This window comes from Sciurus vulgaris, assembly GCF_902686455.1.
Source record: "Sciurus vulgaris genome assembly, chromosome: 6".
NCBI classification, from domain to species: domain Eukaryota; kingdom Metazoa; phylum Chordata; class Mammalia; order Rodentia; family Sciuridae; genus Sciurus; species Sciurus vulgaris.
In genome coordinates, this window is record NC_136466.1 from 155,779,047 (window position 1) to 155,797,809 (window position 18,763).

Consider the following 18,763-nt stretch of genomic DNA (forward strand, 5'->3'; position numbering starts at 1 on the left):
ATCTGCTTATCAGAGAGATCATGTGTCCTTTGGTTTATTGGGATTGGCTTATCTCATTTAGCATGCTATTCTCCAACAATATCCATTTGTCTGCAAATGCCATTTGTCTTCTTTATGGCTGAGTAATATTCTGTTGTGCATATATACCACAGTTTCTTTATCCATTCATCAATTCAAGGGTATCTAGGTTGGTTCCACAATCTAGCTATTGTGAATTGAGCAGCTATGAACATTGATGTGGCTGCAACACTGTAGTATGCTAATTTTAAGTCCTTTGGGTATAGGACAAGGAGTGGGATAGCTGGGTCAAATGGTGGCTCCATTCCAAGTTTTCTAAGGAATCTCCACACTGCTTTCCAGAGTGACTGCACTACTTTGAAACCCCACCAGCAATGTATGAGTGTACCTTTTTCCCCACATCCTCACCAACACCTATTGTTGCTTGTATTCTTGATAATCACCATTCTAATTGGGGTGAGATGAAATCTTAGGGTAGTTTTGATTTGCATTTCTCTTATTACTAGAGATGTTGGACATTTTTTTCTTATAACTGTTGATTGCTTGTGGATCTTCTTCTGTGAAGTGTGTGCTAATTTCTTAGCCCATTTGTTGATTGGATTATTTGTATTCTTGGTGTAGAGTTTTTTGAGTTCTTTATAGATTCTGGAATTTAGTGCTGTATCTGAAGTATATGTGGCAAAGATTTTCTCCCACTCTATAGGTTCTCTCTTCACATTGCTGAGAAAAAGCTTTTTAGTTTGAATCTATCCCAATTATTGATTCCTGCTTTTATTCCTTGTGCCTTGGGAGTCATGTTAAGGAAGTGTCTCATCCTATGTCGACATGATGAAGATTTGGACCTACTTTTTCTTCTATAAGGTGCAGTGTCTCTGATCTGATTCCAAGGTCCTTGATCCATTTTGAGTTGAGTTTTGTGCAGGGTGAGAGATAGGGGTTTAGTTTCATTCTGCTGCATATGGATTTCCAGTTTTCCCAGCACCATTTGTTGAACAGTCTTTCTTTTCTCCATTGTACATTTTTGACATGTTTGTCAAGTATGAAAAAACTGTATTTATTCGGATTTATCTCTGTGTCCTCTATCCTGTACCATTGATCTACCTGTCTATTTTGGTGCCAATAACATGCTGTTTTTGTTACTATTGCTCTGTAGTAAAATTTAAGGTCTGGTATTGTGATGCCTCCTGCTTCACTCTTCTTGCTAAGAGTTGCTTTAGCTATTCTGGGTCTCTTATTTTTCCAAATAAATTTCATGATCGCTTGCTCTATTTCTGTGAGGTGCGTCATTGAGATTTTAATTGGAATTGCATTGAATCTGTATAGCACTTTTGGTACTATGGCCATTCTGACAATATTAATTCTGCCTATCCAAGAACATGGGAGATCTTTCCATCTTCTAAGATTTTCTTTAATTTCTTTCTTTAGTTTCTGTAGTTCTCATTGTAGAGGTCTTTCACCTCTTTTGTTAGATTGGTTCCCAAGTATTTTGTTTTTTTTTTTTTTCGAGGCTATTGTGAATGGGGTAGTTTTCCTAACTTCTCTTTCTGAAGATTCATCACTTATGTATAAAAATGCATTGGATTTATCATCATTGATTTTATATCTTGCTACTTTACTGAATTCACTTATGAGTTCTAGATGTTTTCTGGTGGAATTTTTTGCCTCCTCTAAATATAGAATCATGTCATCAGCAAATAGGGACAGTTTGAGGTTCTTTTCCTATTCGTATCCCTTTAATTTCTTTGGTCTAATTGCTCTGGCTAGAATTTCGAGGACATTGTTGAATAGAGTCGTGAAAGAGGGCATCCCTGACTTATTCCAGTTTTTAGGGTAATGCTTTCAGTTTTTCTCCATTTAGAATGATATTGGTCATGGACTTAGCATAGATAGCCTTTACAATGTTGAGGAATGTTCCTACTATCCCTATTTTTTCTAATGTTTTGAGCGTGAAAGGGTGCTGTATTTTATCGATTGCTTTTTCTGCATCTATTCAAATAATCATGTGATTCTTAACTTCAAATCTTTAAATTTAAAACTTTAAATTATATTTATTGATATCTGGATGTTGAACCAACCTTGCATGCCTAGGATAAAACCCACTTGATCGTGGTGCATTATCTTTTTAATATGCTTTTGTATGCGATTTGCTAAAATTGTGTTGAGAATTTTTGCATCTATGTCCACTAGGGATATTGTGAAATTTTCTTTCCTTGGTGTGTCTCTGGTTTTGGTATCAGGGTGATATTACCTTCATAGAATGAATTTGGAAGGGTTCCTTCCTCTCCTATTTCACGGCATACTTTGAGGAGTATTGGAATGTGCTCTTCTTTGAAGGTCTGGTAGAACTCGGCTGAGAGTCCATCTGGTCCTGGAATTTTTTTCTTGGTAGACTTTTGATGACTTCTTCTATTTCATTACTTGAAATTGATCTATTTATATTGTGTATATCCTCCTGAATCAGTTTGGGTGAATCATATGTCTCTTGAAACTTGTTGATGTCTGTGATATTTTCTATTTTGTTGGAGTATAGATTTTCAAAATAGCTTCTAATTATGTTTTGCATTTCACTCGTGTCTGTCGTGATATTTCCTTTTTTATCCCCAATTTTAGTAATTTGAGTTTTCTCTCTCCTTTTCTTTGTTAGTGTGGCTAAGGAAGTGTTTATCAATTTTTTTTTATTTTTTCAAAGAACCAACTTTTCATTTTGTCTATTTTTTCTATTGTTTCTTTTGTTTCAATTTCATTGATTTCAGCTCTGATTTTAACTATTTCCTGTCTTCTCCTACTTTTGGTGCTGGTCTGTTCTTTTTCTAAGGGCTTTGAGCTGTAGTGTTAGGTCCTTTATTTGTCAACTTTTTCTTCTTTTATTGAATGCGCTCCATGAAATGAATTTTCGTCTTAGTACTGCTTTCATAGTGTCCCAGAGACTTTTATATGATATATCTTTGTTCTCGTTTACCTCTAAGAGTTTTTTTTATTTTCCCCCCTGATGTCTTCTCTTATCTTTGCATCATTCAATAGCATATTATTTAATCTCCAAGTGTTGGAGTAGTTTCTGTTTTTTATTTTGTCATTGATTTCTAATTTCATTCCATTATGATCTGATAGAATACAAGATAATATCTCTATCTTTTTATGTTTTCTAAGAGTAGCTTTGTAGCATAACATATGGTCTATTTTAGAGAAGGATCCATGTGCTGCTGAAAAGAAAGTATATTTGCTTATTGATGAATGGAATATTCTATATAGGTCTGTTAAGTCTAAATTATTGATTTCGTAGATGGTAATTTGGATCTATGATTTCTTCATTCAATTTTTGTTTAGAAGATCTGTCCAGTGGTAGAGAGGTGTGTTAAAGTCACCTAACATCATTGTGTTGTGGTCTATTTAGTTCCTGGAATTGAGGATTTGTTTGACATATGTGGATGAACCATTGTTTGGGGCATAAATATTTATGATTCTTATGTCTTGCTGATTTATGCTTCCCTTAAGCAGTATGAAATGTCCTTCTTTATCCCTTCTGACTAACTTTGGCTTGAAGTCTACTTTATTTGATAGGAGGATGGATAACCCCGCTTTTTTGCTGAGTTCATGTGCATGGTATGTTTTTTCCCATCCTTTCACCTTTAGTCTGTGGGTATCTCTTTCTATGAGATGAGTCTCTTGCAGGCAGCAAATTGTTGGATCTTTCTTTTTAATCCAATCTGCCAGTCTCTGTCTTTTGATTGATGAGTTCAGGTCATTAACATTCAGGGTTATTATTGAGATATGATTTGTATTCTCCATCATTTTGGCTTATTTTCAGTTTTTTACTTGACTGGGTTTCTCCCTTATTTGGCTATTCATTTAGGGTAGTTCCTCCCTTTGCTGATTTACATCATTGTTTTTCATTCTTCCTCATGGAATATTTTGCTGAGAATGTTCTGTAATGCTGGCTTTCTTTCTGTAAATTCTTTTAGCTTTTTTTTTTTTTTATCATGGAGAGATTTTATTTCATCATCAAACCTGAAAGTAAGTTTTTCTAACTATAAGATTCTTAGTTGGCATCCATTTTCTTTCAGAGCTTGAAAAATGCTATTCCAGGCCCTTCTAGCTTTTAGGGTCTGGGTTGAGAAAACTGCTGATATCTATATTGGTTTCCCCCTGAATCTAATTTGTTTTATTTCTCTCACAGTCTTTAAAATTCTATCTTTATTTTGTATGTTAGGTATTTTCATTATAATGTGCCTTGGTGTGGCTCTGTTGTAATTGTGTACATTTGGTGTCCTATAAGCCTCTTGTATTTGATTTTCCATTTCATTCTTCAGATTTGGGAAATTTTCTATTATTTCATTGAATAGATTTTTCATTCTTTTGGTTTGTTTCTCTGTGCCTTCCTCAGTCCCAGTAATTCTTAAATTTGATTTTTTCATGATATCCCATAATTCTTGGTGATTCTGTTCATGATTTCTTACCATCTTCTCTGTTTGGTCAACTTTGTTTTCAAGATTAAATATTTTGTCTTCAGTGTCTAAGATTCTGTCTTCCAGGTGTTCTATCCTATTGGTTATGCTTTCTATGAAGTTTTTAATTTGGTTTATTGCTTCCTTTATTTCAAGAATTTCTCTTTTTTTTCTTCAGAATCTCTATCTCATTATTGAAATGATCCTTGCATCCTGCATTTGCTCTTTTACCTGTTGTTTGATGCGATCATTCAATGCCTGCATTTGCTCTTATATCATTGTTTGCTTCTTTGATGATTTTAATTATGTACGTTCTGAACTCCCTTTCAGACATTTCTTCTGCCATGCTGTCATTGGACTTTATTGATATAGCATCTAGGTTTGTTTGGGACATTTTCTTCTCTTGTTTTCTCATTTTGCTCAGGTATCTTCCCCTCTAGGAATGCAGATATGAGGTATTGTATTTTCCCCCCTGTAGACTTATAGTGTTCTGCAAGTATCCAATAACTCACCTCCTAGTCTTCAGTAGCCTGAAGTCTTGGAGGAACTTGATAATGCAGTGACCCAAAAGGGATGCTGCCCCTCTAAGGATGGTGGCCTCCAGATGGGGTATATTCGCTGCTAGTGGGCAGAGGCACCTCCACATGTTGACAGATGGTCAAGTGCAGGGGCACTAGACTGCTGGCTGGGGCCCTGCTGGTCTGGGCCTGGGTCTCTGGGCCTACCTTCCCGGTGGTGAAGTCTCGTTCGGCGACTCTGCACTGGTCCCGGCTCTCTCAACATTTCTTCTTCTTGAATCCTGAGTCGTGGAACAACATGGAATGCACTTACCTTCTAGTCTGCCATCGTAGCTCTCCCTCTTTTTTTTTTTGTTATTTTATATTGAGTTGGAGGAATTAAAAATGAAGGGTCACATTTTAATATAAATTATTTTATCCACGCTTTTTCATGATTAGTGCATTTTGTGTTTTGAAATCTTTCATGTTTTTAATTTTATGTATTGATACTATTATTTTCCTGAAATATGCATTTTTAAAAATAAATTTGTCCTTACAATGTGTTTTTTTGTGCATTGTGTAACATAAGATCCACTTTATTATTTTGTTACTATTATTCTGAAGATAACAAGTTGTACGAAACCACCTCTTGATAAACTTACTCTCCCCCTACCCTTTTCTGCAGTGCCTTCATTTTTATCCCATACATTTCCATTTGCAGTGGGTTGGAACTCTGTTCTGTTTCTGTTTGTCAATCCATTGGACACTGTGACAGTGTCTTAAGTTTTACTACCATATGGCACGTTGGCAGATCACACAGCAAGCTTTCATCATGCTCTTCTGTGAGTCTGGGTGAACTTAGTGTGTATAAAAGAATCAGTTATCAATTTCTAGGATCTATTCCCATTGAACTTGTACGACATTACATGAATGTACACACACATCTGGATAGCTGGGCGTTACATGTGGTACTTTGTGTTTTAAACCACAGACTTTTTTGAATCTTCGTTAATGAAACTAAGTAGAGTGTTCTACCTATAGATCTTTTACATGCTCTATTAGTTTTATCCCTGGAATTCTTTAACTGCTGTTAATGAATTCTTGTAGTTTTGCCCCATTAAGAATAACATATGCTATGTTTTGTTGTTTGTGTTTAGACTGTATGGATACTGTGTTTTATTTCTTTTTTTTTTTAATTATTTTTTTTTAAATTATTTCTTAATTTTTATATTTGTTGTTGAGTGGTTAAGTCTACACATTTTTACTTCTCAAATTCATTAAATTAATGAATAATTTTATGTATTAAAAATTTCCCTCCTTTTCTCCTTTCTCTCCCTTCCATTATTGTTGAATTATTTAAGTATTCTTACAACTATTTGAATCCAGATAGATGTTTTTAAAACATCAGTGCAGTTGGTTTACTGTTAGTGCTTTGTCTATTGATATATCTCTCATTAGTAGGAGTGTCTAGTATTAGAATCAGAGTTTTACAAGATACTGAAACCAAGTTGCAGAATATTTCCCTTTTCTCTGTGTACAGGTCTGATATTAATCATTGCTTTGATTTTAGGCAAAACAATCTGGTCAACATTTTTCTATTTGGGAAAAATTTAATTTTGAAATTCACTTTCTGTAGTTTTATAGCACTATTCCTATTAGATTTATCTGTGAAATTTTTTCTCTTATTAATATGTTCTGCATAAGTATTTATGCATCACTTTTTTCTAATATTGTTAGTTTTCAGTTTCTCATTTGTGCTTTGATGAATTTATCTAAATGTGTGTCTTTTATATTGATCTTAATGTATTAGTCCTTTGTTATAATTTTAATTTTGTATTGTTTTTGGAAGATGATAGAAACATCAGTCATTAAAAGAGAAATAGAGTGAGAGTTATTGAGAGAGATTCAAATTTTCTATAATTAATTATAAATCTCTATATTCAACATGCAAAAATAAAACCAATGTTTTCTTTTCTCTTGGAAAAAATGTTTGTCTTTTCTCTTAGATTGCAGAATTAATAAGCTCACTGAAAAATGAGAAGGCTAAGACTCAGACATATTTAAAAGTATTGAAGATAGTATTTTGAATTTCACCAGTGTTATATGTAAATCCCATGCTAAGTTCAGATTTGAAGTGTTCTTTATTTTTCCCTGTGACTTAACATCACACACAGCATATATTCCCCTATAAAAAGAAAATTATCATTTGTGTAAAGAACTCTCCATTTCTCTGAGTTTATTTAGATTGAGAACTTGAACTTTTTAAAGATTATGTGATTTTTTTTAACAACCGCTGAGATTAATGATGAAGCCATTTGTTCATCCCTTAGACTCTGACAGCGCACAATGAGTTCTGACAACTTTCTCCCACTGTAGTTCCTGAATAATGTGTAATTTCCTTGATATGAAAAAATATCATTTTAGTATTCATGTCATGACTTGGTGTTCATTTTTCATTTTTCTGTAAGTTAATGAGTTCCAGCAAAGAGTGCCTTCATAAAGTTGTCTTTTGCCAAAAGTCCTGCTACAGCATATGGAGCTAGTGACAAGGCACAGCATTAAGGAGATTTGTTTTAAACCAAGCCTCCAAAGTGTGCCTGGAAATACTAAATATCTCCCTGTGTGTTTTTCAGACAATCCTGATTTGCTGAGCCATGTCACAGTGGGTATTAGAGTTCTGGATGTCAATGACAATCCACCCGAACTTGCCAGGGAATATGATATTGTTGTTTGTGAAAACTCTAAGCCGGGCCAGGTAAGTTAATTGTTTCATTCCTATCATTTAAATGGAAGAAAAATAAGCAGCTTTATTCATATTATTCATAGGTATAATCCCCAAATCCCCCAGTGTAATTTTTGTACTTAGTGCAGATAATTTTATAAAGCTTTATTTTAAGTACCAAATAGATTTTATGAGAGTCATTGAAAATAAATTTTCTCTGTATCCTGTAATTCAGAACACTGAACTTATTTGTGCACAGTCCATTCATCATGCCAATAATATTACATGGAGTGCTTTAGGTACAGCTCTGCATTAATCCAGGGGGAAATATCGAACTCCCCTGTCTTAATGAAACTTAGAGGCTGCATCAGGGAGGAGAGGTTACTTGCTTTACTTTAGGGGATCCTGAAGAGTGACACGTGATGATTGAGTGGGGTTGATATTAAAAGGTGCTTCAGGGTTAACAGTGTGAAGAACGGCTATGTGTTAATGAGATGGGGAGGTGAAAAAAGAAAACTTAAACATAGGACATGAGCCTGGACATACCAGGGCATTCAGTTGAAGGAAGCTGCAACTGAAGGCAGGTTAGTGTGGAGGTGGCACACAGAGCAAGGGGTGGGGACTGGAAAGGGAATTTGCATTCATCTTCTCTGCTGTAGTTAAAAAAAAAAAACATTCAAAATCCACAGGTTGCTAAAAAGATGTATTTATTATCTCACAGTTTCTGTAGATCAGACACCTATGCATACCTTGGCTGGGTCTTCACAGGGTCCCACAGGATGGCAATTAAGGTATCATGCAGGACTGTGTTCTCACCCAGGGCTTGGGGATCCCATCCAAACACCTGTGGCTCTTGGCAGTATTCAGTTCCCTTCAGTTTTATACCTTTCATGAGTTTCCTTAGCTGTTCAAGTTTTCTCACAGTTCAGAGATACCACCCAGATTTTCTTGCCATATAAACTCCCCAAATATAGCCACTTATTTTATTAAGTAAGTGAAGGGGATTTCTTAGGTCAGTCTGCTAGCAAAAGGTCTCACATATTATAACATATTATAATGTAATAAGCTGAAAGATACAATGATATTGTTGCATATTTTTTGGTCAGAAGCAAGACAGGTTATATCCCCTCTTAGAGTAAAGGGACTAAGGAAGACATGCACTGGAAGAGGGTACCATAAAGTCTGTATGACACAGAAAATTCCAGAGAGGTAGAAAGACCATCTGAGGTAGAACGATTCCGTTACTCTTTGGCAAATCGGAATGAACATATCATCCAAAATTACTTCGGATCATTTTGAAACTGAAGAAAATATGGTCAGAAGAAATATTGCTTTTTATATTTGTGTACGAAGAACAATCAACAATTATAATGATCACTACTTATGTGTTTATACTACTGCCAGAGAATGGAGATAGATAGATGGATAGGTAGACAGACAGACAGACATCAGGCAGCATCAGAACCACAAGCAGTTCAGAGAGCTGTGACCAGCAGCATGAGCAGCAAACTTTTATAAGTCAAACAGAAGAAGGCAGAAAAATCTCTTGATGGGTTAGAGGTAGACATTTGCCTTTCTTGTGCACGGTTTGATCAGTTTGCTGCCTGTGACTGACTGAAGATCAGGTATTTGTGATTGCCTTAACTCAATTAGTTGAGAATTATAAAAGTATAGTTAATGAGACCCAGTGTAGTGGCACATGCCTATAATTCCAACTACTTGGGAGTTTGAGGAAGGAGTATTATAAGTCTGCAGCTAGTCTCAGAAACTTAATGAGATACTATTTCAATTTAAAAAATAAAAAAGACTGCAAGTATAGCTCAGTGGTAGAGCACCCCTGAGTTTAATTGGTAGTACTGGAAAAAAATACAATTAATAAAAAATACTAAACATTCAAATTAAAAATTTAAACTTAAAGATACATTGAGAATGATAACTCAGTTGTTGGTAAAAGCAGATTAGACACAAGAGAAAACAAATGACATAGAAGATAGGTCAAACTTTATATCCTTGTTGAAGCATGGAAATAAAAACAAAGAAAATACAAGTAAGAGTAGATAAATGAGACATGAACATTTAACATTCATTATTCAATTATCAGAGTCAAGTGAGAAAGAGGATGGGACAGAAATAATATCTAAAATAATGTTTTGGAGGTTTTTTAAATAGATGGAAAACATCAAGTCAAACACTCAAGTAGCATGGCGGAAAATCAAACAAACTAAACAAGCTGTCCAGAATGGTTAAAGACCTAGGTTCATTACAATAAAACCTCAGAAAATAAAAAATATCCAGAAAAAAAATGTAATACCATTTGGAAAAACAATTATAGAAAATATCTAGGACCTAAGGATCAACATGATCTCAGATTTGACACCAAAAAGCATGATCCATAAACAGCAACATTGGGAAACTAAACATTTTTTTTTTTTTCTTTTCACTCTGTGAAAGAATGTGTTACTAGGATAAAATGACACATTAAAGAAAATACTTAAAAATAATGTATCTGCTTAAGGATTAGCATTTAGACAATGAAAATATGTTTTCAAAATTGAACAGTAACAAATTAATAACACAATTTGAAAGTGGGTAAAATGTATGAGCAGACATTTCAGGAAAGATGTACACCAATAAGAATGTAAAATGTTGTTGAAAATCATTAGAAATCACATAAATATAAATTGAAGTCACAATGAGTGATCATTACAGACCTTTCAGAACAGCTAAACTTTAACAAATGCTGGTGAGATGTAGAAAAATTAGATCACTCATACATGGCTGGTGGAAGTGTAATGTGGTTCTGCTTCTCTGGAACACATTTTGACAGTTGCTTAAGGAACAAAACATTGCAGTGACACACAGTCCTGCAACTTCAACCTCAGGCATTTCACCAGCTAGTCCAAGTCTTTTGTTCATGCAGTGATGTTTACATAAGTATGTATAGCAATTTTATTCATAATATTTATCCTTTATTTATTAAATACATTGACTAAGTAAAGGAAAACCTACCCACAAATAAATACTCTTCTCAAGATGAATTCCTCAAAAAGATTAGGGGAAATTATTAACATTTCAGGAAATCAGAAAAAGGAGGATATTATCTTTGTACTAATTTTATGATGAATATGTAAATAACTTATGATGGCATAAACATAATTTATGACAAGATAAGCATAAATTTAGTATCAAAAGCAGAAATACAAGTTGATTTACATCAATGACCATAGATATAAATATCTCAAATAAAATATATACATATCAAATAAACCAAAAAATAATTACTTTAAATCAGTGGAAGATAAAAGTTCAACAGGTAAATACAAAGTATTTGATAAAGTTCAATACCCATTACTAATAATAAGAAAAGCAACAACAACAGTAGTGGTAATGCAACTAAATACTGGTTCAGTTGTTGAATGAACTTAACACATTTGCTGAGTACAGCATCAAAATGAAGATATTAGTTATATTTTTATATTACAATTAGAAATAAAGTTCTATACTGTATTAGTTAAAACCATGCTAACAAACAAAGCAGCTAAGAATAAATACTATCCATTTTAAGATTGGATAACTCATTACAAAGATCAACCTTTAAAACTTAGATCCTCAATACTTCCTCTTTCCCTTCAATTAGAGCAAGTCATATTCCAAGCTTGTATCATTATGTCAAAGTGAATTCTAATGTATAACTAAGAGAAACAAAAAAAATGTTGAAATGTTAAAAAAAAATAAGCTTAGTTCCTTTTCCTCAGTGAACATTTTGTTGGTTCATATGTCAAAGATCTAAAAATTGGCAAATAGGAAATTTTAAATATGATATAGAATCAAGTATAGGCTAATGTTTATGTTAGGAGTTCTTAGGCATTTTTTCTTATTAAAATGTTTAATTACATATAAATAAGCTATTTTCCCTCAACACCTTTACAGTGCTGAAAGATAAAGGATGTTTTTGTACCATGATGCAGTGGACTCTTGCTGGTGCCTGGTCACCATTAGAAGCCACTGAAAATCTGAGGGTAACTTGCCCTACCTCATTTTTCAGTTGATATCTTTTTTCTCTGAGTCTTTGAACAAATGTTTCCAAATTTAAACTATTGGCTAGTTTTCTGACCTGTGATCTTGATTTTGTTGATGTATCATCTCATCTACTTTTGTCACTTTGTCATTATCCCTAAGACACATCCTGTCTCAATGTCACATCACTATCTATGTCTTCTATTTTCTTCTTTGCATTGACCACCTCAGCTCTGTAGCATTTCTGAGAGAATTTTAGATGGCATAGACAGTGCATTTTTCATCTCTAAACTGAAGACAGTTGTCAGAATTTTAGGGTTTTCCTAAGCCTAAAATTTTATGAGTTTATGATTAGATATGTTTCTTTACCCTACATGTATGATTACATGAATGGTATGAATCTACATTGTGTACAACCATAGAAATGAAATTAGGTACCCCATTTGTGTACAATGAATCAAAATGCAGTCTGTAAAAAAATAAAAGCTAAATAAAAGTAATAATAAAAAATAGGAACTACATTATTATGCTTATATGAAAGTCATCATAATTTGGGGAAACAGCTGTGCCTGTGATAACCTGTTTATGTCTTTGTTAGTACCCATTCATCATTTATGTTGTAAACTTATTTCACAAACTTGTTTGAAATCCTTCCCTATTCTCACTCTGCATTCTGTCGTTCTTTGGATATTTATCATTGGTTTTAAGAGAGCTACCACAAGTCTTCCCACCCCTATATTCTAGTGTACTTGGGTAAAGTCTTGTGGTTACTATTTTAGCCACCATTGTTGTTCTTAAAGTTTTAAAATGTTCACATGTGACTATGATTAGTATTTCTTTTTTCTTTTTTTTGGGGAATTGAACCCAAAGGTTCAATTGAACCACTGAGCTACATCCGCAGCACTTCTTATTTTTATTTATTTTTTTATTTCTTTTTTGAGACTGAGTCTAACTAATTTGCTCAGGGCCCACTAAGTTGCTGAGACTGGCCTGGAACTTCTGACCTTTCGCCCTCAGGCTCCAGAATTGCTGGGATTACTGGCTTACACCACCACACCAGGCTATAATTGTGTTCTTTATGTTGTTGCTTTAACAATCATTTTTGACTCTTTTCATCAAAATAAATTTGTATTTTGATGTAAAAAAATATAATTTTTTAAATACTGCTTGTGACATCTATATTTAATCAAATGATTACCAATATATGTAGCTTTGTTATTAACACATTGCAGAAGAAAATGGTCTGGATCTTTCTAATGTTTAATTTTATACACTTTGATTCCTTTGACCTTATGTTGACAGGATTTCTGGAAGAATTTCATATGTTTTGATGCAGAGTTGGAATAGGAAACCATTTAAACTATGATTTCTGAAATAAGATTTTAAAGTGAGTTTGCATTGCCCAAATGTACAACAATTCCTCTTTCTCTGACAATGGCTTTCAGAGTTGCAGATATTTCTATTATGGATGCTCTGCATCCAAATATATTACTGTGTTGCCATGGCAAAGAGATTGGCCTTTTCTGAAAGTTTACACCACATACAACAACAGAATTCAGGTCAATTCAAGTGTCAATGTAAACAGCAAATGATAGTTCTGAGTTAATATATTTTCCTATTCTGGAAACAAACATTTTAAGTACTTTTCCTGAAAGAATATTAAAAAGAATGTCATGTATGCATGAAATTTGAGGTCAGTTCCTAGAGTCCTTTCTTATATTCTCACTAAATTTTATCTGTGCTCTTTTTATTTTTCGATGGAAACAAACTCAGAAAACATAATATGAAAAATATTTTATTATATAATAATAACCACTGATACATATAATTTTATCAATTACATAACATTGAATAAGAAAATTACCAAGGTCAATAAGAATTTGTAAAATGTAAATAAGAGACAGCTCATCAAAACCAATAAAAGTTGATATTATTATTTAATAACTTGATACCGAATTATTTAATATTATATTATAGAGCAAACACATTGATTAATTTATAAAAGATATTGTGTCTTCCTTAGAATAGAACATAATAGTACTTATATAAATTTATTACATTGATTTTTATTTCTAATAAATACTCTCATAGTATTGTGAAAAATGAATTTTAAAAAATAATCCCATTTACTAAAGTCAGCATTAATTTTTTACTGGTTATTATTAATAAATCTCAACTATCAATTTGATTTTCCTGCTTCTTTCCCTGAAGTAGACTAAATTTTTGCCTCTACCACTGTTTTTTATCATCTCAAATTATTAGTTTATACATTAATTAGATCATGGATATGTAAGGGGGATTTTTGGTTGAAGTTCAAAAAAATGAGAATCAAAGATGAAATTTTAAGGCATTTCAGGTTACCAAGCAATTGCAGAGAGAACACATGTAGAACAATTTGTATGAATCAGAACTATGTAACAGAAGATATTGATCGAAGAGAATAGGCAATTATCTAGGTATCTTGATTTAAATATTCTAAAATCATGAACATGCTAATTTTCCATGCATATTTTTTATGAAAACTCTGAAGTAACAATTAATACAAGTCCTATTTCCTATTGAAATGGAAAAAGGCAATTCATAAAATAAAAACGTTGAGTATGATATCTCAGACCAAGACAGTATCTCAGGATTCAGGATGAAAGCAGAATAGCATTCCAGGTTTTTTTAAAACACATTTTGCAGAAATATTAAGTCTAAAAATTTAGGCACACATGACCACTGATTCTACACAAGTTCATGATGAATGGGACATTCTCAAGCAAAATGTAGTAACTGAGATATTGTTTCTTATGTCAAAGAGACTGGGATTTTTTTCTCAAGTAGAACAAAACTGTTTTAAGTATCCTCCATGTTAAATTCAGATGTGAAATGGTCTATGTGTACCTATTTAAGAATAGAAAGGAAGCTTTGGTAAAGATTATGAAAGAAAACAGTAATCAAAATTCAATATGAATTACATCCATTTGCCAAATTAAATAAACTCAGGTTTGTAAAAACATTAAGAAAACACTTAAATTATTTAGGAACTAAATTTGAAATGGATAGAAAAGGAAACAATACCACACATGTGATAACAGGAAATATAAAACAGCTAGTCCATCTCAGTGTTTTGCCCTCCACAAGTCTCTCTGAGATACGATTCTGGGATAAGAAGTGAACTGGCAAATGTATCATAACGCTGTAAAGTGTCGTAGAGAAAATAGGATGGCAGACAGCAGAAGCACACTGAATGAGGAGTAGGGGATGAAAGGACACTTCTTTTTGAAAGAAGGGAAAACAAAGAGAAAGCTGTGTGTTTCTGCATGTGTGTGTGTGTGTGTGTGCGCTGCTATGCACCAGTGTGTGTGTGTGTGATGGGGATGGGGTGAGAGAATTATGTTTTCTTTTAATTTCTTTTAATACATGTATTTTTTAAATTCTGAAAACAAATTAGACAGATTGACTTTGTTTATATTTCAATCATATACTAATTAACTGATGTGCAGAGAATGTAGGCCGAGCTGTCAGTTGGCAGGGCACTCTGAACTCTATTTGAAGCTTTTCATGCACTTGAGGAAAATGGTCAGATTGCATCTGATTACCTATTGATACATTCTCCTACTCAAAGTCAAAACAAAAGGGATAAAAATCTACCTACAGACCAGTTGCACTTTAAATGCGAGAAGAAAGCACACCATCAACAACATGAACTTTTCAGCTTCAAGATGTGCAGAAGTACGTCTTGGGACATGTGAAGGAAGGTCATCCCTTCCCCATCTGGAAGCGCTTGGTCACTTTTCTGCCTTTTCTGAACACTCCTCTGCAGTACTTTTCTGTGCTCTCTTCTCCCTCCACCTAATGGTCTCAAAATACTGAGAGGAATTTAGTTTCAATTGTGACACCATTAGGTGAAATATTTCCACCGCAAAATATTTAAATTGGATAAAATATTCTTAGAAACTGTATTACATTTTGCAGTTGGTGTAATACAATTCATCAACAGAAATACTGATTTATGGTTTTCTATTTCCTCTCTCTGTTTTTAACTATTCTAAGGCATGTCAAAAAAGAGGACACCCAAATGTTTGTGATACTCAATTTTAAAGAAGAGAAATATCCTTTTGTTTATTTGCTTGGATATTTGTTTTTTCAGACTATAATGGCAACAGTTACTAGACTTTGTGTCTTGCTCTTGGATCACTAGAAATTATTTATTTATATACTGTAATTTACTGTGTTCTTTAATATGCATTAAATCCAGATTTTAGATTTGTGTTCTCTTGACCACTAGAGATGACAGCGCATTGATAAATCACCAAGGGGTATGATTTTGCCTCTACAACTACTTCAGAGATTTTAGGCATCCATGATATTTGTGAGACTCTGGTACTTCACCAGTAAAATACAAGAAATGAAAGGCCTTACGGTACACTGAAAAAAAATTAAGGCTCACTGCTTTTGTAATTACTGACAGAAACCAACATATACTGAGAGGCTGTTTTATTTCAACACTGGGGTGTTTATTTTTGAGGAAACAATACTTCACATTTCCCCAAACAGGTGTTCACACAAAATCTTACATCTAATTGGGCCCAAGGTATTATGAGTGTTAGAAAAATTGAAAAGTATTTGTGCTATGGGTAGAAAAGAATATGTAATGTTTATAAATTATAACATTTTTCCCCTAAAATCCAGAGCAATGTGAGAACAAAGTAATTAGTATTTTCATGAGTTTAATTTTAAACAATTGATTTGGAAAAAGGATCTTTAAAAACTCTTGTAACAACTAAAATTATACAGCATAATTAAAACCAAGGGAATAAGTCAAATTAAATTTACTATTTAGTATGTTTCTCTTCTTTAGGTCATTCACACCATCAGTGCCACTGATAAAGATGATTTTGCCAATGGACCAAGATTTAACTTCTTTCTTGATGAGCACCTGTCTGTCAACCCAAACTTCACCCTTAAGGACAATGAAGGTGAAGATGAATATATCTTTATTTCTGTTTTTTGCTATGACTTGATATGGAAGAAGTCTGATTAGTTTTTCTTTATTCTTAAACACCCACAAACAGCTTGAAAATCAGCATTCAAAATCAACTTGATGTTAATGTGTTATGATCTGTGAATAGCTTGTATTTAAAATTGAGCCATATGTACAAATAGTTTTCTTTGAATTTATTCAGAAACATTCCTTTAAAGAAGAAACGTACATGTAATATGCTCTTGGGCAAATTTTAAGAGAAATGTTAGCTGACAAAATGTTTATGAGAGTTGCTGCAACTGCTGGGAGGTAAAAATATTTTAAATTAGAAAAAATGAAAAATATGTCCTAGAGACAGTTATGAAGGGAAATGCGATGTTTGAGATCATCGGTATTAGCAAGGCTATCAGGACGTGCTGTGGAAATTATATTTCCTTTCTTTATTATGAACATTTTCCAAACTATGAGTGGAATGATGCATAATTGTGGGGTGTTATGGAAGTTTTAAAAATCATTTTCCTTTAATATTCTGTATTGAAGAAAGGAAGGAATACATAATTTAGTAACTATAGAGGATTTATCATTACTTAGATGTCTTATTGGTGGATTCCTTATAATCTAGACAAACACCAAGCTATTCAGTATGTGTGACTTTCTAATTAGCATTGACTTTTTCTTGCAAGTGATCTTTTATTCTGATTTTTTATTTTATACTGGGGAATGAACCACCAAGCCACATCCCCAGCCTTTTTATATATGTATGTATGTGTGTATGCATTCATTTATTGACTTAGTTTGAGACAAGGTCTTGTTAAGTTGCTTAGGACCTTGCTAAAAACTGAAGCTTTTCTTCAACTTGTGATCCTCCTGCCTTAAACTCCCCAGTTGCTGGGATTACAGGAGTGCACTCCCGTGCCCTACTGATAATATTTATCTTCATATGCTGTTGAGATTTAATTATTGGCTCAGATTTACATGAAGGAAATAATGGATAAATAATAGATAAATAAATAAATAATGAATACATAAATAATACGTTGTGGAGTGAAATTTAACTCCCTCTCTGTACACGGTCTAGGAAAACATATTTGCCATTATCCCTGGTGTCTTCAAAGTATACTAATGAGTATACTACAGTGTGAATGCAGCCACATGAGGTTCACATGAACTGTCACATCTTCATTGTCTTTCCCGTTTTAAGTAGCCTCATGGTCTGCTCTGCTTATCAGGATACGTATTTGCCTAGGATAAATTGCATTTAACTCACCATTGTAAATTTACTTACATCTGAACCTCCATTCTTATAATATAAATATGTGAATCTTAAAAAAAAATTCAGATTTTCCTGTACTCCAAATAATTATATAATTTGAGGTGGCATTTAACTTTTTGCCTTAGTAGACTGAAATCTTATTCCTTTAAGTATGCTCTCATTGTTAAAAGGATATATGCTTAAATTCTTTAGCAATTATTTTATTCAAGCAAATGAATTCTTAAACCAACTAATCTTTTTTCAAGTGAGACGATCCTGTGGACAATTGTATAAAGATATTTTAAAATATTTCTAAAAATATTTTACAACTTTTGAGAATTAAAGAAATTATAAATATTAGAGAATCAATTTGTCTTTGGTAGAAAAAATAGCAATTCTCTTTTAAATTGCTATTAATGCATAGATGAAAACATACTTCAGCAAAATGTCTTGGTTGCACTACAAAAGTTCATCCTCTTAACCTCTTGAGCCTCAGTTGTTACCTACATTATTCATGGTTAGAAATACCAACACAGTTGCCTTAGGAGAATTAATGATATATAAATGTATTAGAATTAGATTTTTTTTTTCACAGACTAGGTGATTATAGATAATAATGTAAAATATTGAAATTAGAAATTCAGTACTCCTGGACCTGGAGTGCTTGGGAATCACATTATATGAATTCATAGACATTTACATGCCCCTAGAACATAAATAATCCAGGCCAGAAGAAAAAAAAAAAATAAGACCATTATGTTCCTGAGCATTCTGCTTACATGCAAGTGCATATTTAGAGACACAAAAGAAGACAGAGACAGTCTCCAAGTCAGGGCACGTAATCAG

The 18,763-nt window shown here is 33.1% G+C and overlaps 1 protein-coding gene across 5 annotated transcripts in view; it reads left to right on the forward strand.

The window, feature by feature from the left end:
• The window catches only part of CDH18 (cadherin 18), a 952,430-nt gene that overhangs the window by 909,511 nt on the left and 24,156 nt on the right, over positions 1-18,763 (forward strand). For all 5 annotated transcript variants that reach the window (XM_079145368.1, XM_079145369.1, XM_079145367.1 and 2 more), the window contains 2 exons: positions 7,591-7,712; positions 16,543-16,660. In XM_079145368.1, coding sequence (XP_079001494.1) covers positions 7,591-7,712; positions 16,543-16,660 — 240 coding nt within the window. The remainder of the gene's footprint in view (positions 1-7,590; positions 7,713-16,542; positions 16,661-18,763) is intronic.